The sequence below is a fragment of the Hibiscus syriacus genome, unplaced genomic scaffold (assembly GCF_006381635.1).
Source record: "Hibiscus syriacus cultivar Baekdansim isolate YM2019G1 unplaced genomic scaffold, ASM638163v2 tig00110356_pilon, whole genome shotgun sequence".
In the NCBI taxonomy this organism is placed as follows: domain Eukaryota; kingdom Viridiplantae; phylum Streptophyta; class Magnoliopsida; order Malvales; family Malvaceae; genus Hibiscus; species Hibiscus syriacus.
The window spans coordinates 581,232-603,437 of record NW_024062700.1 but is presented as its reverse complement, the minus strand read 5'-3'; the positions used below and the strand labels follow the sequence as shown (position 1 = coordinate 603,437).

Here is a 22,206-nt window from a genome sequence, read left to right as displayed (position 1 = left end):
ATATTTCAATTTATTTTAGCAGTCTGCAGACGTTAAAAAAACAAACAACATTCTTCTTACAGACTGCAGACTTTTGGTCCATCTCTTCTGCTGCATATGTGGTCAGCAGACTGCATACATTTTACTTATGCAAAAACAAACATCACCTTAGTCTTAACTCTACCCATTTGATTTTTTAAACTTTTTTAATATGGTATTTATTTTTATATATTATGTAATTTAAATAATATACAAATAAAATATATTATATATAATATTTAGGGGTGTTAAAAAATACCGACTTGGTTGACCCGACCCGCCTACTAGTTAAAAAATATCGGGTATTTATTTTGAAAATACCCGCCGATCTGCTAAATTTTTCTGGTTTCCAGATCAGGCTCGGGTCACAAAATCTTGCTTAACCAAGTTCCCGCTGACCTGATACCCGATTTATTATATATATATATATATATATTTATTTTATATCAAATTTTTATTTATAATTCTCAAATTATTTCATGCTAACATTCAAAATTCCTATTTTTTTAAATTTTACCACCATAACATTCTAAATTCTTAATTTATTAAATTATTTCACATTAACATTCTAAATTACTTTTTAAAATATTTATTTTAATTTCAAAACATTTGAAACTTAATTATATTTTTAATTTTTAACAAATTTTTATTCAGATTTGTAACTTGGACTTTTAAACTTTATGGGTGAATTATATATTATAGACTTTTAAATTTTAAAATTTTTCTATATAATTTTTTTAGAGAAATAATATAATTTAAAAAATAAAAAAATTATGAATCGAGTACTCATAACTCGAAAATATGGGTACCAGAATTTTATGGCTACCCGACTTATATATATCTGGGTATAATGTTTCGGGACACGAGCCAATCTTTTGGTACCCGAAAATACGTACTCGATTTTGAACTCCCCTAGTAATACTATAAGGTAAATATTAAAGTATATCTTCGGTTTTTAATAGAAAAATTTATTAAGTTAATATTTGTTTAAAATTTATTTTTTAAAAATATAAGTATAAAATATTTATTAATATTAAACCCTCAAGTGAATAATGTCAACGGCAGATTGGATATCAACTCAATTAAAAATACTTTTAAATGATAATAAATATTATTATAAAAGTATTTTATCATTTTCATATTTTTATAAAGTCTTTGAATAAAATAATTAAATGTATTTTAAAATAATGTTATAAAAATATTTTTATATTTATATATAATTTTAAGTAAAACAACTAAAATTTATTACTTAAGAATTAAATATCTAAAGATAAAAAATAATTAATAAAATATATAAATCCTTTATTACTTCATCTATAACTTTTTGTTAATTTTTATAAATATGTTTTTAAAATATAAAATAATTTTCTTTCATCAAATCGTGAAAAGTGATATAATTTAATTTTAATAAATATATATTAAATTAAACAAATAAGATAGACAAATTTAAAATAATTTTAAGTTAGTTTATATAAAAACGTAATATATATAAATAAATCGATTTCACTGATTAAAATAAATATTTTTATTTTTTGAGATATTGAATTCAAGTAACTACATCTATAACATGTGTGCACATTATCAATAATTAAGAAATATTCTAAACATATACTACTCTTAGAGGGCTTTTGGTTTAACAAATGTAAGGTTAACTTTGGGCTTTAAGAATAACATTACTGAAATGTAACATTACTATGTGAATTTTGTATTGGATTTTTAGTAGAAATGTAAAATTGCAGTGTTTTGTTAGAGGAATATAAGATTACTTAAATGCGTATTTTACCAAATTATCTTTATAATATTAAAAAAAAATAAACTTTAATATTAAATTATAAATATTTGAATGAAAATTCATAAAAATATTTTAATCGTTATACTATCTAACTTTTGAGAAAAGAAATACATTATGTATATAATTAGTATATTAAACTTATATTTTTAAATAGTTTTTATAATTGTCATATTAATTTATATAATATCTGGTAAAGTATATAAATAGTCGCCAAACTTTTAGGGCGCTTGCATTTTGGTCACCCAATTTTTAAAACTTCAATACAATCATCAATCTTTTAGTTTGTTTTTATTTTTAATCCATGTCATTAACTCCCGTTAGTTTGTGCTGACGTGACACTTAACCTCGTTAGCTCCCCTTCTTCTTCTTGTACATCGACATTTGTTCCTATGTGTTATGCAAATGACATGAAATACATGGTAAAAAGGTAATAACTAATATCACAGTTTTTGTTTTCTTTACTAGTTGATATTATCATAAGGGGATGTTTGGTTCAGGTAATTTGAGATTACCGGGAGAATGAAATTTCATTCCCACCGTTTGGTTGGCAAACATTACCAGCCCCCGGTAATTTTTTATTACCAGCAGTGGTATTTTGGGAGTATATTATCATGAATGTGATTACCCCTTCCCTTAGGTATTGTTGGATTACCGACGTTTTAGACTAAAATGCTCTTAAATTTTTTTCTCAAAAAATATATTTATTCTGTCGTTGAATAATAAAAAATTATACGAAGGTTAAATTACAAATTTATCCTTAAACTATTTTAGATTTACAAAAAAATCTATAATTAAAATTTTATATGAAGTTCAGAGGTTAAAATAAAATTTTACCCTTTCATTAAACATATTTATATTTTTAATTTTGTAAAAAAATATATAAATTTTATGAATTTAAATTTTTAAAGAAAATATATAAATAAATTATAGTAATATTATAGTAGAATTAAACTTGTTAAAAAAATAAATATATAATAAAGACAATTTTATAAAATATACATTCAATAATCTTTTATTTCTTTAACCAAATACTGTAATCTTATATTCATGCTAAACCAACTAAACACAAAATACAACATTATCAGTAATTTTATTCCCATTGGTAATCCTATTCACATTAATAATCTTACCTTCCGTGAACCAAACGCAATTAAATAAACTGTTGGAGCACCCCGTTTTCCTTTCCTTGACCTTGTGAAGCGAAACCAACTGCTCAGAAACAAATACGTTAAAAATCATGTGAACAAAGCATGGTCTACGCCATGGGGGAGTTGATCAAGACCTGCAAAAGCTGTTTCAGGTTCAAACTTTCTAGTCCAATAAAGCCATTAGCATTAACATGTTGAGCCGATGAGAAACTGGAAGTGATGGACATCGAAAGGAGATTGAAGACTTGATTTTGCAAGAATCGGACGTATTTTTAAGCCTTTTGGAGCATGGTGCCGATGTCTATCTTCTTGTCCCATGGCATTAGCTTTTGGAGACAACGGGTCTTCTCGACGAGCTTTTACATTCGCTTCCTAGCAAGCTTACTGTTTGGGATGATTGGAGCAAGAGCATTGAAAATTTTCACGATAACTTTTGGAGAGAGCGACTCTTCACGATAATTATTGACTGTTTGGTAGGAATCTTGATTTGCATGTGGATTTTGTATTGGGATGAGCATAAACTACTCTATGTTAGATGGGATTACTGCCATGGAATTTGTTAATGGATGAGGAGAAGTTACCAGAGGTTTGCCATTAAAAACTCCTCCAATTTTAGACAGAACAACGATGAAACCTCAAAACTCACCTGTGATAGAGTTTGAACACATTGGAAGTACTCCTTGCAAGGTTTGTCTGGAGATCTCTATGTAAAGCATTAAACCTGGTTCCTGAACGATAATTAAGCTCCTCTTTGTTTTTGTTTCTGTTGTTATTAAAAGAGATTTTGCCGTTGGGTATTTGGGATTCCGTCATTGATGACATATTTGTTGTAAGAGGAAGAAACTTTAAACTCAAAACCCAAGTCCAACAAGATTATTTGAACGATGCCGTTTGTTATTTAAAAAGATAGTTATTGCCTTTGTCTCACCGACCAGTAAAGACTTGAAAAAAAGAAGAGTTAATGGAGTTGAGTTTCAACGTTAGCAAAAACTAAGGTGAGGTAACGATAGTGATCAAAATAAAAATGAATTAAAAGTTTGATAATTGTATTACAAGTTTTAAAAGTTGGGTGATCAAAATGCAAGTGTCCTAAAATGTTTAGGGACTATTTATATATTTTACCCTATAAATATAATATGAAAAATAATATTATAGTCCCGAATGGATAAATATATTATTTTTTAAGTTATAAGATCTATTTTTAATAACTTATAATTATACATATCAATAATCAGTTGGTCTAGTGTGATCAACAACAACAACAACAAAATCCTATTCCCATATGTAATGAGGTAAGGGGGAGGTAGGGTAGTAGGATGTCCCCAACGCCAAGGTTGAGAGCAACTTCCGTGGAAAACCATCAGCAGTCAGAAAATTAAAGATAGAGATAAAATGCAATGTATGTATAAATAAATAAATAAATAAATACATAGTTGAATAGTCTTCATATGCAGTCTTCATATACATGTCTGTAATGGGAAGTAATCCCTGTACTAAAATCTCTGCATATAGACAGAAACGTAAGACCCGACTAAATTTAAAAAGAGGAAACCTGAAGAGAAGGATACACAATAGTCAAGGATAGAAAGCATACGAGAAGGAATAAAGTCTAATGGGTTAAAAACCTAAACTAAGGCAACACTACTCTGCTACCCTAGTTCTAAGCCTTCATAAATTCTAATGACAGAAACGTATATAAAGTATAAGTCATGGAAATTATTACAAAGGCATTAAACAGAAGACAGAGATGTTACACCCTATGTCTGTGACCCGCACTACTCTAGTCTTAAGTCTCCATACTTTCCTATCAGAGGTCATGTCCTCGGTAATGGCTAAATCCTTCAAATCAGCTCTCAAGCAGTCTTCCCACTTCCGCCTTGGTCTTCCTCTCCTTCTGGCACCGTCGACTGTAATCGACTCTACCCTCTTGGCCGTATCCGACGGTTGTCGCCTAAGGACATGCCCAAACCACCGTAGTCTTCCCTCCCTTAATTTTTCGGATACAGACACCACCCCTAAGGACATCCTAATAGCAGAGTTTGGTGTCATGTCCCACAGAGTTTTACCACATGTCTATCGTAGCATTCTCATTTTTGCAGCCTCCATCCTCCTTATGTGATCCTTCTTGATTGCCCAACATTCTGATCCATACAACAGTGCTGGTCTTATTGCCATTCTATAAAATTTTCCCTTAAGTTTTAGAGGCACCCCCTTGTCACACAAAACTCCAGTCGCAGCCCTCCACTTTAACCATCCCGCCTTTATACGATGTGTAACGTTATCATCTACACCCCCATATGTATCATAGACCCTAGTCGATTAATAGATCGGATACCGGTGGTTATAAAAAAAAACTTAAAATTAGATATTATTTTAAATACTCAAATTTATTGATATTTTAAGAGATTAAACTCTTTTATATTATTATTATATTTATAATTTTGAGTAAAGTGCAAAAAATAAGAATTGAGAAGAATCATTCTAAAAAGAATTCATTAGTCTAGGGGTATTCTTGTCCAAAATGGTGAGAGTTGTCTAATACTGAAGAATTTGAATATAATGACATTCTCACCATTTTAACCAAATAATGCTACTATTGGAAAAAGATTATTATATTGTAAAAATATTTTCTGTGAACCAAATGTGTGAATACAATTCTGGAACATATTATTCCCCATGACATTGATATTTTCTGCGAACCAAACTCCCATTTATAATCACTCCATAATATTCAAAAAAGATAAATTATGCATTTAGTACCTAAACTATCAGTTTTGACTCATTTTAATACCTAAACTTTCAATTTTTTCAAAACCATACGTAAAATTTAGTTTTTGTTTCATTGTAGTACTCATGTTCAAAATTTAGCGTTAAGTTTTGAAAAAAATGAAAGATTATATACTAAAACAAACCAAAATTGGAAGTTTATGTACTAAACAGGTTAAGTTTTTAATGATTGGTACTAAAAGGAAACAAAAGTTAAACGTTAGGTATGATTTTAAAAAAAATGAAAGTTTTAGTACTAAAATGGATCAAAACTAATAGTTTAGGTACTAATTTTGTAGTTTACCCTAAACAAATACATGCGCTCAATTTAAATCCGACCCGATCATACCATGAGAGCGCCTTCAGCTTTTCAAGTCTACCCTTTAAACAGAAAGGAGGTTTTGGTTGCTTTCAATCGAGAACGCTGTCGTTTAAGTTTTCTACAATCGAGCGGAACCCTAAAGCATTAGTGCGTATGCCTCAAGCTTGGTCTTTCAAGTCATCGCCTTTCAAATAGGAAGTTTCCCCTTTCAGAAACTCCGTTCTCATCGGAAAATCATCATTTAGGATTTCAGGTAATATACTAATTTTCACCTTAATAAATTATTTTGTGCTTCTTTTTGTTTGCTTATCTTGCTTATTTCAATTATGCACCTGTTCTTCGATTATCAACGTTCTTATGAGAAGAAGACCAGTTAGTCTATGTTTCTTTAACCCTTTTTCTGGTTGAGTTAAGCTGATTCCATTTGTTGTTGTGTTTAGGGTTAGAATACCCTTTGCAGCATTTGTAGCCGTGAATTTCTATCTAAATTTCAATTTTTTTAATCTGCATTTTTATCAATACTTAAAGCTGACGATGGGATTTCTTTCCTCTTGCATAAAGGCAAAATGTAATCTAAAATGTGATTCCAGTTTTCTCTCTTATATCGATAAATCAGGTTATTTAATGTTGTCTCTCTCTTTCTCGCCACTGCTTATGGGCTACTCTGATTTCTTGATTTTGTTGTTTGCTGTCGGTGTGTGGTGTACTGCATATCTTAGGGCTGCGATTATTGCATCATTACAGCTACTCAATTCTTGTGTTCATTCTGAGTTAGTGAAGGTTGGCAATTTGGGAAAAACTATCATGGGCTATGCACAACTGGTTATTGGTCCTGCAGGCAGTGGAAAGGTGAGTTAGTCTATCAACTATCGCCTTCAGGGTTTTAAAATGACTATTGCTGTCTTCAGTCTGCTTAACCAATTACTTTTTGTTTGCATCATTTATTCATACTTAAGTGATTTTGTATTTTTGGAATCAGTCAACCTACTGCTCTAGCCTGTTCCAGCATTGTGAAACCCTTGGACGGTCAATACATATTGTGAACCTAGATCCAGCTGCAGAAAATTTCAACTATCCAGTAGCCATGGGTAATCAGCCTTTTGCTTGAGTTTTTCTCATTGGTTTCAACATTTTTTTCTGGTTTTATTGCAATGTTGTTTTGTTTGTTTTTCAGATATACGAGAGCTCATTAATTTGGATGATGTTATGGAGGAGCTTGGATTGGGTCCAAATGGGGGCCTTATATACTGCATGGAGTATCCTTTCTTTTATTCCTGTCTTGCTCTATATGTGGAATTTGTATTTTTCTTCACTTTGCCATTGTTTTGTTACTGGAAAAGACCTTTCTTTCTATTCTGGTTATCTGAATGCTGCTACATCACTGTATCAATATGGATTATTGCTAGTTCTTTGTGTGTTTATGTAGTTTTCTGCTAGCTAACCTTTTCCACTTGCCAATGTTTTCAGCTTTGTATTTTATCATATGAATTATGAAGAGCTGCGTTTTATTCCTTTCCTAGTTAGATTATGGGAGAAGAAATGTAAACCTTAATCTCTAAATAGACATCTTGAAGATAATCTTGATGATTGGCTGAATGAAGAATTGGACAATTACTTGGATGATGACTATCTGGTGTTTGATTGCCCAGGTATTTGTTCTTTCTTGGATGTGTATGTTAGTGATCTGGCAGTAAAATTTGGAAAAAGTAATTTTTTGTTACATTTTACCTTGGCAAAGGTTTACACTTTGCATGTTATGTTATTGAATTAGGCTGTCTGCCATAATATTTTCTCTCTTGACCACTAATAGAAATGGGATAATCTTGCTAACCTTCAGTTATTTTGTATAGGTCAAATTGAACTTTTTTCCATGTGCCTGTGCTCCGCAACTTTGTGGAGCACTTGAAGCGTAAGAACTTTAATGTGTGTGCTGTATACTTGCTTGATTCCCAGGTTTGCGAAGATCATCTTTCAAAATTTGAGTCTTCCATTCAAATTTAGTTGGCATGTCTTCATGATTGGTTATGCACATTTACCATGTCTATTTTTTGTCAGTTTGTCACAGATGTTACTAAGTACATAAGTGGATGCATGGCATCACTTTCTGCAATGGTCCAGCTTGAATTGCCTCATATTAATATCCTCTCCAAAATGGACCTCGTAACAAACAAGAGGGAGGTTGAAAAGTGAGTATTGGTATATTTCGTTCAAAGCTTCTTCAACCTGGAGTCTGTTTTACTTATTCCATATTTTTAAGCAATGTCTTATTTATAGGTACTTGGATCCAGAACCGCATCATCTACTTTCAGAGTTGAATGAGCGGATGGCTCCTCGGTTTAAAAAGCTTAACAAATCTTTGATTGAACTGGTGAGATGGTTTGTCATTCAGGATCTAATATCTACTTTTGCTTGGCTATTTGGAATTTTCTGATTTTTTAAGGAGGGGGCATTTTACCAATATATGTATATTAACTAGTAATTCAGAAGAAAGGGGTTGAATTAATTAATTAATTAATTATATAAATATTTTTGTTGACTATTGTTGTTAAAACTTGTCACATTAATGTTTCTTTGCATATCAGGTGGATGAATATAGCATGGTCAGCTTTATTCCCCTTGACTTGAGGAAGGAAAGCAGGTGCGTTGCCTCTCCCTCTTTCTCTAAATATACCGTGTCAAACACATCATTATTCGGTACTCATTCCCAAGTCGTGACATAGTAACTTATCTTGATAATTTAAGTTTTAAATGAAAAGGAATTAGAAGGATAAGATGTAACATTGCTTTCGAGAACATTTTCTCTATATATGTTTGATTTCATAAAGAACCGAGTTTTGGTATTGCTTATGCTTCAGGAACCACTTGTGACTTTCACTTTCTGGGATTAGATGATTCCGTTTGACAAATTGACTTCTTTTTTGTTTTTCACTTGATAATGGTAAACTGTTACTACTTTCACAGCATACAATATATATTGGCGCAAATTGACAACTGCATTCAATATGGTGAAGATGCTGATGTGAAGATAAGAGATTTCGATGAAAATAACGATGACGAGTAGGCCTGTTGGTGCCGTGGAAAAAGCACTATCCTTCCTGTGTAGATAACTATGAAAAACGATGGTGAAGAATGTTTTAGCACAACTGAAGTGAGAACCGATTGAAAACTGGAATTTGGAAAGACGAAGCATTGAACTATTATTTTGGTGTCATGACTGCATCAGAATCCGGATTTCTTCTGCAAGTCTTTCAATTTACGGTGCTTGAATTGTTTACGACTTGAGGAACATTGTTTCTCAACCACTGAAACCTCGTTATCAAATAAGTAAAACGGTCATGTTCGGCTAAGAAAAAACATGATTAAGCTAAAATTTTGCTCCATATATTTTGAATATACCAAAATCCCTGGGGAATCAATGCAGTTGCTCAAAAGACTTAGACATGGTGTTTCATGGGCATTGTATAATCTCCAAGGTGGAGGTCCTACTGCTACTCATATGCTAGTAATAATATACTGAGTACAATTTTAATGCACTAGTTTATAAGTTTTATACTAATATAAATAAAGTACTTTGAATACGAGCTCAATCGAACAAGATCAACTAGTAAAATTTTTATTTCGGATAGAACTCGAGCTCTGAAAATGAAATCAAAGATACTTCAAGCGTGTAGGGTAACAATCCGTCTGCAACAACATTGTTTGAGAATTAAGATTGTCATAATAAAGGTATTCTCCACTCATTGTTTCAACCTGCCAGAAAGAATAGACGATGGGATTACGTAGTTTACGGGCATCAATCTATCAAAGAGTGAATTGAAGAGAAACTCAAAACAAACCAAAAAAATATCGGCACTCGAACTAGCAAAATGAATTAAATTTACTTGGTAAACAGAAGCTTTTATCATGAATTAACAAAATCAAAAAGTCCTAAATTCTCAATGAAAGAACCAAGGACGTACCAGATCAAATTACAGTTCCTTGCAACCTTTTCAGGTGAAAATTCTTTCCAATCTATAAGGTAAAGAGTAAGTTCTTACCCAGAACATGCCTATTGGCCGCAACCCTAACTACTAGAAGCTTTCCACAGCCAAAAAGCTTGTTTTGCACCCGACCAGAAGACCACCAATAACAGAAGAAAGAAATAGAACAGAATAAAAGCATGAAAATCTGCAGTAATTCTGCCAAAATCTCACTCTTTATATTCCAAATGCATTCCACAAAATGTAACTTTTAAGAACTTAATTTTTGCAACATCTTAATATACGTACACCTAGACATGCTAAAACACAAACAAATAATATTATTAAGCGAAGCATCAAATGTAGCTAGTTAATCGATTATAAAAATAAAATCAATATAAGTTAAAGTTTATAATTCAGAAGAAATTTACGAGCACCTGAGCTGGATTTGGATTCTTCGAAGGGAACGGATTCCAGATTCGAAACCCTAGCTTCCAAAGCATCAAATTTCTGCTTCATCTGCATTTAAAAAAAATTAAATAAATAAATTAAAATCAAACAATACTAATGCAATTACCAAAAATTTCTTGGAGAGGATTCAAATTACCGAGACCCAAAAAAAATGGAAAATGTTAGTACATGAGATTTAAGGGCGTAACGTTCGGTCCATAGGTCTTTATATATGAATTGAGAGATTGAAGCCGAGGTGATCGAAAACCCCAAGGCGAACCATAGCAGCCGACTTCGAATCATTGTTCTTCGTTTTTTACCCAAACAAAACAGCCAGAATCCTGAATAGGGAGGAAGAAGATCAAAGGTTTTGTTTTCGTAACTTGTTTTAGGGCTGAATTTCGGCCCAAATTTCATTCTTGGTAATACTTTTTAAAATGCTTAAAATCTTTGACTGAATGTGAAAAAAAGAGAGTATAGGGACTTTTGAAGCATATTTCAAAACATTAGATAACATGTTTAGATGTACGAGTTAATTGTTTCACAAGTCCTTGAATTATGTTTTTTATTTTAAGTTAGTCCTTAAAAATTTAAAAGTTCTAATTTTATCTATAAATTATGATTTTCATTTTAAATTAATCCTCAAACTTTTAAACAATCCAATTTCATCCCTAAACTATGACCCTTTTAAATTGATCCCAAACTTTTGAATATTTTAATTTCATTCCAAACTATCAATATATATCTCAATTTCATTTTCATAGTTTGAGGATGAGTGATACAATTAACTATATAAATAAGACATTATAAGTTCGGAATCTTTCTTACAACAGACACCCTCAGAACACAACTGTTCAAATCTGAGTTATCTAGAGAGAATAATATTCATTTATACCACTAAAACCACTCAACGGGTTTAACTCTAGGTATAATTAGAAGTAATGTTTATCGTAATAATGCTACGTTTTTGGCGTGGTATAGGTAACAAAATTCACACTGGAGTGTGTTTCCGGAAAATGAGGTTGACTAATCGATTCTAGAACATGGAATGATGGGAAAAGGAAGCTTAAGCAACACTGTCCTTGGATCAAGTTGAATACAGAGCAGTACTTGTAAATGAAACCTCCAATGGCATGAATATGAGGTTTCTTGAATCAGGATAAATGTAAAATCGTTAATTTATTCCTCTTTTCTCTTTAATTTCACTAAAAAAAGCTCAAAGTATATATACTATGAACTTACAGTTTTTCTAGGGGAAAAACTTGAAATAAAAGTCCTTGGATTTGGATACAATGAGTATCAGATACATGTGTCCATATATGGTTACATTCAACTTTATAAGTTTTTTCACCGATTTGGAGGGTCATATTCCAACAGCAGTGTCTGAATATGTGTCAGTTTCGGATATCAAAATTCATACTTCATCACCGACGACCAATTGGTTTAGTGAAATGAGACAATAGATCCCCTAAGTAAGGTCAAAGTTCAAATCTTGGTGTTTGCGAAAGAGCAAATTGGGTTAAGAGCGTCACTCTTATAATGAGCCTCTAGAGTACTTGATCTAGATTAGTAGATTAATAGATAGAATACACGTGACTATACCAAAAAACACATACTTCACCAATTTACCTTCTCTTCAGCAGCAAGAATCACCAATTGACCAGCTTCTGCAGGCTGTTTGCTACCAGAAACAGGGGCCTCAAGGAATTGGCCACCTTTTGACGTGATCGCCTATAGATATCCCATGGAAGAAAGAAATGAGTAGAGGATTCATTCATTGACAAGTATGATAAAGTCAAATTGTAAATCATATTTGTTTCATTAGAATCCTACAGTAAGGAGCTTTAAAAGCATTTTTTCTAAAATGTCTTTGGTCTTTTATCAGAGAAAAACACTAACATAATTGACAGGTTTTCAAAAGTTAACAGTTTCTTTGCATCATCATGCAACAAAATGAACCATTTTCATAGGAAACATACATGGATTAAACTTAGACCTCAATGAATATAATACTTAAGACCAAGTTACTCGGATTTGTGGAATGTCATAAAGGTGTATGTTCAACTCTTTTGAAGCTCGGAAGGTCATTATTGAAACATTAATGAAACAAGATGAATCAAGTACTAAGGAGTATCTAATAACCTCACTGATTTTGCAAGAAGTCTCCGGATCAACCGTCGACATGTCGATGTAACCTTTACCGCTGCAAATTTGCACAAGAACACCATCTTTATCAAAGACAACCTAACCAATCACAAAAATGCATATTTTGTTGTGATGACAGTTTATTGAGACTTAACATATATGTACACACACCACACCAAGATTTGTATTTACCGAAAGAGCAGCAGCAGGATCAGACAGCATGGCAACGGTGATCTTACACTTCTTAACCACTTCTGCTGGGGTTTGTCAAACCAAGGCACCATGAGCCACCAGTTCATCACACTGCAATCACAAAGTTTCAAAGCCACAAATTTTGACTGTAACAATAAAACACAATCAACCATTTTGAAGCTCACATTTTTGTAATCAAATTCAATCACTTTTTCCATATACAAAAAAGAAAAAAAAAATCCTTGAACCCAAAACATAAAACATAAAACTAAAAACAAACACCAACCATCAATCAGATCTCAAAATGGAAACAATCTGCAACTGATTGATGATGATATTCCAAATAAAAGTAAACTAAAAATGGCTGAGAGTAATGAAAAAGTACCTTGGAAAGAGTTCTGTTCCAAACAGTAACCTTGAATCCATTCTTCAGCAAATTCATAGACATGGCTTTTCCCATTATTCCTAGTCCCAAGAACACGACCTTCATTGTCTTCTTTGTTTAGTCTCTTTTTTCACTTATGATTTCTTTTACAAGTTCATCCAACATTCTTACCTACCAGACTCCATCATCTATATACCCAAAAAATGGTAATAGAAAAAGTTTCCTCTTTTAATAGTTTATTGAAATATGTTACTCCATTATCAAGCACTAAAATGTTTAGCAAGTAAAGCAGTCGTGTAAACTGTGGTTAGTGGATGGATGGCTGAGTTCCACGTAAGCCCTTGCAAGCAGGGGTGATTGTACTCCACTATTCTCGGAATACTCGGAGGATTTGTTACTCTGTGGTATATGATCGAGGTTAACTGGAGTGGAGAACCAGTCATGTTTTACCACGCATTAGGTCAAGTCTTCAATGTCAGAGAAACAGTCAAACTTAAAAATCTCGTATTTACAACTTGAGCCGTGGTGGTGGGTCGGGTTTGAGTTCGGTTCGGATTTGGGATGGTTGTGTTTCCTTCTCACTCGCCCTTGCCCACCCGCGGATTCGAATTTCAAACGGCACTTATCAACAGCAGTAGCAGAGCTTACTTCAACAAAATCAACACCAACTTGATATCTATTCTATCAATGGCGAAGAACAACAAAGGCAGAAACTCAAAGAGACCACAGTCGATTAAACAAGAAGAAGAGATAGCGGACATGGAAGATTTGTTTAGCGAAGGAGATACCCGCAAGATAAGGGCGTCGTTGTTGGATTGGTACGACGAGAACCAGAGAGACCTCCCTTGGAGAAGAAGAGCAACAACAAAATCTGGAAATGGAAAAGACAACAAACAAGAAGAAGACGAAAAGAGAGCATATGGGGTTTGGGTTTCGGAGGTGATGCTGCAACAAACAAGGGTTCAGACTGTCATTGACTACTATAACCGTTGGATGCAAAAATGGCCCACCCTTCACCACCTTTCTCAGGCTTCTCTTGAGGTCTTCAGTGCTTTTAATTTGTTTTAATTTATGGTAATTGGGTTTTAACGAAAATGTATTTCTTTTTCTTTTCCATTTGCAGGAGGTGAATGAGATGTGGGCAGGGTTAGGATATTACAGAAGAGCTCGTTTTCTTCTGGAGGTTAGCTCAAATTTTCTTTGTTTCCATTGATGTACGGTTTCTATTGTACAAAGGAATTGCAGTTTGATGCTATCATGAAATCTTGAAGCTAATTAGTCGACGTGGCAATGCCTATGAATTCCCAGTTTAGTACTTTCAAGTATGGTTATGTCCATGATGATTGTAATGCATTTGATTTCAACTTCTGCATGATTGTATGGTTATGTCATAGGAGTGTTCATTGCTTCCTTGTTTTGTTAGGGAGCCAGGATGATTGTTGCCGGGGGAAGCAAGTTTCCGAACACCGTTTCTGCCTTGAGGAAGGTTCCAGGAATAGGAGATTATACGGCTGGAGCAATCGCTTCTATAGCATTCAAACAGGTTATCTGCTTCTGCAAGAGTTTTTGAGATAAATCGAGTGGAGTCTTTCTGATATCTGGTGTTTTAGGTGGTGCCTGTAGTCGATGGGAATGTAGTAAGGGTGCTGGCCAGACTAAAAGCTATTTCTGCGAATCCGAAAGACAAACATACTGTGAAGAACTTTTGGTGAGCTTTTACAAGCGTCTGCAACACATTTTGTTTCAATTCCTTTACAATTATTCTGTGTCTTGGAGTAGGGATAGTGAAGTTGTTTTCTCTTGTTATAGGAAGCTGGCAGCTCAACTCGTTGATCCTTCGCGACCAGGGGATTTCAACCAGTCTCTGATGGAACTAGGTGCAACTTTATGTACCCCATTGAACCCAAGCTGCACTACATGTCCTGTTTCAAGCCAATGTCGTGCATTAGGTAATTCCACAAATGACGAATCGGTTATGGTGACGGATTATCCTATGAAGGTGGTAAAGGCCAAACAAAGAAACGATTTTTCTACTGTTTGTGTTGTGGAGATATCTGATGCAAGCCAAAATAGATCACAACAAACCAAATCCAACAGCAGATTCCTTCTCGTCAAGCGGCCGGACGAGGGATTACTTGCTGGTCTTTGGGAGTTCCCTTGTGTTACATTGGATGAAGAAGCTGATTTATCCATGAGGAGAAAATTAATTGATCAACTATTGAAGAAGTCATTTAAACTTGACCCTCCAAAGAACTGTAGCATAATTTCTAGGGAACTTGTTGGGGAATTTGTCCATGTTTTCACTCACATCCGCCGTAAGATTTATGTCGAGTTCTTGGTGTTACGTCTCAAAGGTTCCAAACTCTCTTTCTCTTTCTCCCAAACATACACATACACATACACATATTTCTTATTGTTAAGTATCCTTTGTTTTTTCTCTGTTGGTATGTAGGTGGAATGCATGACTTGTTCAAAGAGGATGGCATAAAAACCATGGATTGGAAACTTTTGGACCGAGAATCGGTTTCAAGTATGGGGTTGACATCAGCTGTTAGGAAGGTATTGTAGTCATGTCTGAATCCCATGCTTGATATTCCATGTAGCTTCTAAATTTTGACATCTTTATAAAATTATAAGCTGTGCTTAGATTCATATAACAGAAAGTTCGAAAAATACGAGAATCTTTATTGCAAAACTCCATTCTGTCCAGACTCTTCTCTCATTTGTCGGATAAGTGTATGCATCCGACATCGGTATATTTATTTATTTTTCAAATTTTCTATGCATTCAGAAGGTGCTTGGAGGGTCCATCAGCATAACCAACTTTGAAAAATGAAGAATAGGAGCAATATCTATCTATCTATCTGTCTATCTGTCTGTCTGTCTATCTTAAAAAGTTTCCACTTGTCATTAATCTGCTTCAATCTTGTTGTTTCCTGATTGCAGGTACACTCCATGGTTCAAAAATTTAAACAGAATGGATCGTCCAGCAATTCCATCAGATCGAGAAAAAAACCAAAGCATACATGAACATAGTTGAGCATGGATTCAAACAACGAACCGATTCACCATGGAAAATATGGTCAACCTTTGTTCATAAGTTTGTGCAATGATATCAGCGACTGCTGCCTGGTGGTGTATTCATCATGGATTTGTTCTACCTTCATTTTTCGAGAAATATGAGCGTGGTGTATCATATCTATAATATTATCTTCCCTCTAAATGCTGCCATTTTTGGTTCAATCAGTCAGGTGTGGCAGCTTTCAGTTTTACTTAACCGACCATGGAAATTTCTGCTCAAGGAAACGATTAACATTGTCAACTTTATGCTGTTCTTGTTATTTGTTACGATTTATGTTCGGAGTTTGTATTTATTTCTTAGTAATGTTATTATTATTAAATTAAATGTCATGCAGTTTGATAGATAGTTGGGTAATTTTCCATTTCGGGGTAAATTAAGAAACGCTAAAAATAGACGATTGGTATAATTAACTACACTACGTAGATCTAACAGCAACTGACATCTCTGTAACTGTCACTCTTGTTCAAATTTCCTTTTCGTTTTGTTCCTGTTTTTACTTTCCTCACCTACGTATATAAATCCAAACTCTGTTTGCTTCTCTTCAAAATTCCTGATAAGAGAAATAAAGAAACAAACAAGCAAGGAAATTCTGCTCCGTTCTCACCCGGCATTTTCTGTGGTGCCAGAAGGATCCAAGATCCAATCAGTTTCAATTTGAAACCAACTTCTAATCTCCCAGATCTTTCTCAGGTTCTTTCCTTCAACCTTATCTTCTTCTAATCTAATCTAATCTCAATCATCATGTGAAAATGTGAGTTTTTTTGGGATGCTTTCTTGCATTTTGGTATTGGATGGATCTGCTGCCTTTAAAGTTGATGCACTGTAGTTGTTTTGTATATAGGCATCCGGATTTTCGTTATTTTAATTACATGTTTAGCTGGGACTTATTCATTTGAAATCAGTTATTCTGCATGGATTCCCTTTGATATTGAATGCTTCGGTTTTAGGTAGCTTAGATTCAAGCCGTAATCTTCAAGTTCTGCCATTATCATGGCTTTCTCACAAAGGAAGATGCCTGGAATCTGTTGGATTTTCTATAGTAATTCTGTCGTGGATTTTACCTGCCTGGGAGTTACATGCTCACGTATTCGACTAAGGATGCTATATATGCCAAAGTTAATTCCTTGACCTCCAATGAAACCGAGCTTCCTTTTAGTTATTACAGTTTCCCTTATTGCAAGCCTATGGGCGGTATTAAGAAAAGCACCGAGAATCTCGGTGAACTTCTCATGGGAGATCAGATCGATAACTCCCCTTATCGGTTTCGAATGAATGTGAATGAGTCTCTCTACCTCTGCACTACCAGCTCCTTGAACGAGCATGAGGTTAAGCTTTTGAAACAAAGGACTCGCAATCTGTATCAAGTGAATATGATTCTAGACAATTTGCCAGTTATGAGGATTGCAAAACAAATTGGGGTTAACATTCAGTGGACAGGATTCCTGATCGGGTATACACCACCGAATAGTAATGATGATTACATTATCAACATCTGAAATTCTAAGTCTTGGTTCATGAGTATGTGGGGAGTGGTGTGTAGATAATCAGAACCGGGGAAGAAGGGATGGGAGTGATTTCTGAAGCCGATATGAAGAAAGCTTCTGGTTTCGAGATTGTTGATTTCGAGGTGGTTCCATGCAGTGTTAAATACGATCCGGAAGTCATGATGAAACTCCACATGTACAACAATATCACCTCCGTGAACTGTCCCTTGGAGCTAGACAAGTCACAGATAATACGAGAACAAGAGAGGATCTCTTTTACTTATGAGGTCGAATTTGTGAAAAGCGATATCAGATGGCCGTCTCGTTGGGATGCATATTGAAGATGGAAGGTTCGTGTGTGCACTGGTTCTCGATTCTAAATTCTCTGATGGTGATCACTTTCTTAGCTGGTATTGCGTTTGTCATTTTCTTGAGGACTGAGGAGGGATTTGACGAGGTATGAGGAACAGGACAAAGAAGCTCAAGCACAAATGAACGAGGAGCTTTCGGGATGGAAGCTTGTCGTAGGCGATGTTTTCAGAGAACCAAATCATTCGAAGCTTCTATGTGTGATGACCAGAGACGGAGTTCAGATTACTGGAATGGCCCTTGTCACTATAGTTTTTGCCGCTTTGGGGTTCATGTATCCGGCTTCACGAGGAATGCTACTCACCGGGATGAGTGTTCTCTATCTTTTCTTGGGTATCGCTGCTGGGTATGTCGCCATTCGCCTCTGGAGAACCCTCAAGGGAACGGTTGAAGGATGGAAATCCCTTACCTGGTCAGTTGCATGCTTCTTTCCCGGAATTGTGTTTGTTATCCTTACAGCATTGAATTTTATTCTATGGGGCAGCAAAAGCACTAGTGCAATTCCCATTTCCCTGTATTTTGTACTACTATCCCTCTGGTTCTGCATTTCCGTGCCTCTAGCTCTCGTAGGAGGATACTTAGGGACTCGAGCAGAAGACATTCAATACCCCGTATGAACCAACCGGATTCCTCGCGAGATCCCCGCACGCAAATATCCATCATGGCTTCTCGTTCTCGGTGCCGGGACCCTTCCATTCAGAACCCTGTTCATCGAACTCTTCTTCATCCTTTTTAGCATCTGGCTCGGCAGGTTTTACTACGTGTTCCGCTTCTTGCTCATAGTTCTACTCCTACGATCATCGTTTGTGCCGAAGAAACAGTGGTCCTTACCTACATGCATCTCTGTGTCGAGGACTGGCGATGGTGGTGGAACGCTTTCTTCGCCTACGGTTCGGTTGCACTGTACGTGTTCCTATACTCCATCAACTACCTGGTATTCGACTTGCAGAGTTTGAGCGGTCCAGTGTCGGCCATTCTTTATCTTGGTTACTCCATGATCATGGCGGTTGCAGTGCTGTTGTCTACAGGCACCATTGGCTTCATAACATCATTCTGTTTTGTTCACTATCTTTTCTCGTCCGTCAAGATTGATCGATTAAAAACATCCATTTGTTTGATCTTTGGAAAGGCATCGACACGTATAAGAGGACGACGAGCTTGATTCTTCATTTTGATTTCGCTCAAGTTTTCATCACATAGAATGCTTCATTTTCTTTAATAACATACTTTGCTATCTTTTTCTTCTCCAATTCAGTGCTCTTTAACGTTATTTTTTTAAATGTTTCTACTTTTTTATTTATACTATTTTTTCAAAGAAAATATGATACTTTATTTGAGTTAGTTTTACATAATTCATAACTCCAAAATCGGTTAAAAAATTAATATATAATAGACTAAAAAATATAATAATATATCAAACAAAATTAATCAAATTTTATTAATAAAATTATAAATTAAAATAAATTAATCAAATTTAGTTAATAACTCATTATCTCTCTTTTAGATAAAATTAAGATTAGATTTAGACTTATTACTCAATTTTACTTCCGACTACTTATATTATTCACAACGTATGATGATTTATTTGAAGATGTATTTCAAAAAGAAAAAGAATATATAAAATTAAATTAGAAAAAATATCAATTAATATAATTTTAAAATATTAAAAATCAATATTTTTAAATTAAAATTAAATTATGATAATATGTATAAGTTAAAGTTCAAATTTTATTATTTAATTACACAAAATGATTAAAATTTTAAGGTAAAATGGTACCAGAGATCCATGTATTTTTAAAAAAAATAATTAATGAAATCCTCATATTATTTTTTCTTTTAATATGACCCTCCAACTTAGAAATAAGTGTAACATCCCAAAATACGGGTTATTGATTAACGTATAAAACTTCAGAGTTTGGTGATTGAAGTAGGATATTCGAATAGTTTAATGATTTGTTCAGAAATATTTCCTGAAAGTTATTAGTAATTATCAAAGGAATTAAGGGGCAAAATGGTCATTTATCATGAAAGATATTTTTTATCTCTTTATGAAGAGATAAACGTTGGGGGAGAGTATTTAGAAAACTCTTATTCTTCTTACCTTCTTCTTCTCCAACGTGCAGAGCATAAGGTAAGGGTTTTCTGATTTGTTGATTATTTGTTAAATTAAAGGTTAGGTTTGGATCATTAGATGATAACTAAGCTTAAGGAAAGCTTAAGTTGTCTTATAATCAAAAGATGGAGAAGTTATAAGAGATTTAAGAAAACGAGTTTTTATATGAAATCATGGAAAAGAGTTGATAAGTTGAATTTGAAGTTAAATTTGACTTGTCATCATGCTAATTAAGGAATATGAAGTGTTAGAATTGTATTTAGAACATATTAAAATTTGAGTATGATTCTTGAATTACATATGAAGGATAAGATTTTGAAGTTATAGATGATTTTCATGGATATAAGTTGGTTTAAGTAATGGTAGTTGAGTTTAATGACATGATAGGGGGTTTAAAATAGAAAAATTAAGTGCAGAATTGATGATTTTCGGGGTTAAAATACAATTTTTGGGTAGAGGGAACCGATACCCTATGAAGGGAATCGATTCCCCCTCTTGGACGAAAATTCCAGTATGTGCAGGGGGAACAGATTTCCCCCTGGGGGGTATCGATTCCCACTAAATGAAAAAATGGAATTTGATTCATTAAACCGGTTTAAGTTGTTAACATCAAGGTTAAGGTTTAGGCTTCTGATAGTTGTTTTGAAATGTTATATTTATGTAGATATTGAGCCTAAACAAGTTCTGGAATAATCAAAGGATTAAAATTGATTCAAATCAAAAAAGGCTAAGGTGAGTGCAATTTTAATTGTACTTATATTATTGAACGAACATTGGATTGTGATGAGTCAGTGATGGAGTTACTATGGTAAGAAGTGACTCCTAAAATGTTATTTGATTGGTGATTCTTATATGTGCATGAATACATGAAATGAGTATAGATTATTATATATGTTACATAATATGCATATGTGATATATGTTATGAGACATGACCAATGTGAAATGAGATAAGCTATGTGAGTATATGAAATGATATATGAATATGCAATACGTGATACATGTGATATGATATGAAATGACATATGAATGTGTAATACGTGATACATGTGATATGATATGAAATACATGGTTACACATACATGTGGTATGTGATAGAAGAGAAAGAACAAGTGATGAGAAATATATTCATAATAAATGCCCATAGTATATGATACGAGAGTTATAGGTATAGTTGGCATGCCAAGAGTCGAGGGTTACATATGTCCTATAAGACATATGATAGATCCTACGGGACACAGATTACATCCTTCGGGACACATATGACATCCCTCGGGATTATAGGTCCTTCGGGACATTTATAAGAGCTATGGTGACAGCATATGTGTGCACACCCTCAGTGTACTCGCATACTTCTATTCTCAATAATATACATGGGCAATACAATTGCAAGATAAATTAAAGTGAAAGTGATACAAGAAGGTAAGATATATATGTCGTATTGAAATATATACATGCATATTGAAATGTTATGATTAAATGGTAAGAATGCATATTCATGAAATCTACTGTTACATGTTTATTTATTGCCTCACTAAGTCTATGACTTAGCGTGTAAGTGATTTACACGTAGGTACCAAGAAACGTGAAGAGCAAGAATAGAAGTAGCAAGGATAGTATTATTACTAGAAGATCAGATCAGAAGTAATCAACAAAGTATGTATTTTGGTGTGTATAGAGTGTTGGCATGTAATAAGTCGTTAATTACGAGTACTCTGATGGAGTTTGTATTTTGTGGTCATTTTTATGTAAATTAACGTATTTTGCTTTAAACAAAGTTTTAAATTTATCTGTTTTTCAAAAGAGTCAAAGTTTGAAAAGTCAATGTGACACATCGGACTCGTATTCGGGTCAGGTACGGGTTGGGGTGTTACAATAAGTCTAATGTTACCCTTTAATCAACACTTTTTTTCGTTAACCGTTATGGTACTGACGTAGCAGTCCACGATGTTGACATCAGTCCACATGATATATAGACGGTC

At 33.8% G+C, this 22,206-nt stretch overlaps 3 protein-coding genes and 2 pseudogenes across 4 annotated transcripts; 3 read left to right on the top strand and 2 right to left on the bottom strand.

Moving 5' to 3' along the window:
• The first annotated feature begins 6,198 nt into the window (after window positions 1-6,198).
• On the top strand, window positions 6,199-9,268 carry LOC120121078 (GPN-loop GTPase 3-like). The gene is given in 11 exon segments (XM_039140549.1): window positions 6,199-6,299; window positions 6,827-6,895; window positions 7,026-7,134; window positions 7,221-7,302; window positions 7,610-7,695; window positions 7,897-7,911; window positions 7,914-7,999; window positions 8,102-8,232; window positions 8,321-8,414; window positions 8,629-8,684; window positions 9,008-9,268. Coding segments are annotated over 10 exon segments (804 nt in total). The 5' UTR covers window positions 6,199-6,299; window positions 6,827-6,850; the 3' UTR covers window positions 9,108-9,268.
• Window positions 9,269-10,406: 1,138 nt separating this feature from the next.
• On the bottom strand, window positions 10,407-10,872 carry LOC120121079 (annotated as a pseudogene).
• A 1,175-nt stretch (window positions 10,873-12,047) lies between these two features.
• On the bottom strand, window positions 12,048-13,267 carry LOC120121068. Of its 2 annotated transcripts, none has more exons than XM_039140541.1 (4): window positions 13,178-13,267; window positions 12,793-12,938; window positions 12,598-12,699; window positions 12,048-12,186 (listed from the first exon to the last, which is right to left on the bottom strand). In XM_039140541.1, the coding sequence occupies exons 1-4, from the start codon at window positions 13,250-13,252 to the stop codon at window positions 12,105-12,107; spliced, it is 405 nt and encodes a 134-aa protein (XP_038996472.1). In that variant the 5' UTR covers window positions 13,253-13,267; the 3' UTR covers window positions 12,048-12,104. The 2 variants fall into 2 exon arrangements, with proteins under 2 accessions (XP_038996472.1, XP_038996473.1); XM_039140542.1 differs by having other exon boundaries at window positions 12,793-12,903; window positions 13,178-13,233.
• Window positions 13,268-13,728: 461 nt separating this feature from the next.
• LOC120121087 (adenine DNA glycosylase-like) lies at window positions 13,729-16,458 on the top strand. Its single transcript, XM_039140554.1, has 7 exons — window positions 13,729-14,218; window positions 14,301-14,360; window positions 14,601-14,720; window positions 14,788-14,885; window positions 14,987-15,531; window positions 15,630-15,736; window positions 16,124-16,458. The coding sequence occupies exons 1-7, from the start codon at window positions 13,739-13,741 to the stop codon at window positions 16,205-16,207; spliced, it is 1,494 nt and encodes a 497-aa protein (XP_038996485.1). The 5' UTR covers window positions 13,729-13,738; the 3' UTR covers window positions 16,208-16,458.
• Window positions 16,459-17,317: 859 nt separating this feature from the next.
• Window positions 17,318-19,274, top strand: LOC120121107 (annotated as a pseudogene).
• Window positions 19,275-22,206: the final 2,932 nt, after the last annotated feature.

What these genes read in the sequence shown, in the direction of transcription:
- LOC120121068 (XM_039140541.1), bottom strand. Translation starts at nt 13,252, where the DNA reads ATGGGAAAAGCCATGTCTATGAATTTGCTGAAGAATGGATTCAAGGTT. An exon ending in GGAACAGAACTCTTTCCAAG is followed by an intron (nt 12,939 to 13,177) that starts GTACTTTTTCAT and finishes TTATTGTTACAG; the next exon opens with TCAAAATTTGTGGCTTTGAA. An exon ending in CTTCTTGCAAAATCAGTGAG is followed by an intron (nt 12,187 to 12,597) that starts GTTATTAGATAC and finishes GGATATCTATAG; the next exon opens with GCGATCACGTCAAAAGGTGG.
- LOC120121087 (XM_039140554.1), top strand. Translation starts at nt 13,739, where the DNA reads ATGGTTGTGTTTCCTTCTCACTCGCCCTTGCCCACCCGCGGATTCGAA. An exon ending in GAGCTCGTTTTCTTCTGGAG is followed by an intron (nt 14,361 to 14,600) that starts GTTAGCTCAAAT and finishes TTGTTTTGTTAG; the next exon opens with GGAGCCAGGATGATTGTTGC. An exon ending in CTTCTATAGCATTCAAACAG is followed by an intron (nt 14,721 to 14,787) that starts GTTATCTGCTTC and finishes CTGGTGTTTTAG; the next exon opens with GTGGTGCCTGTAGTCGATGG.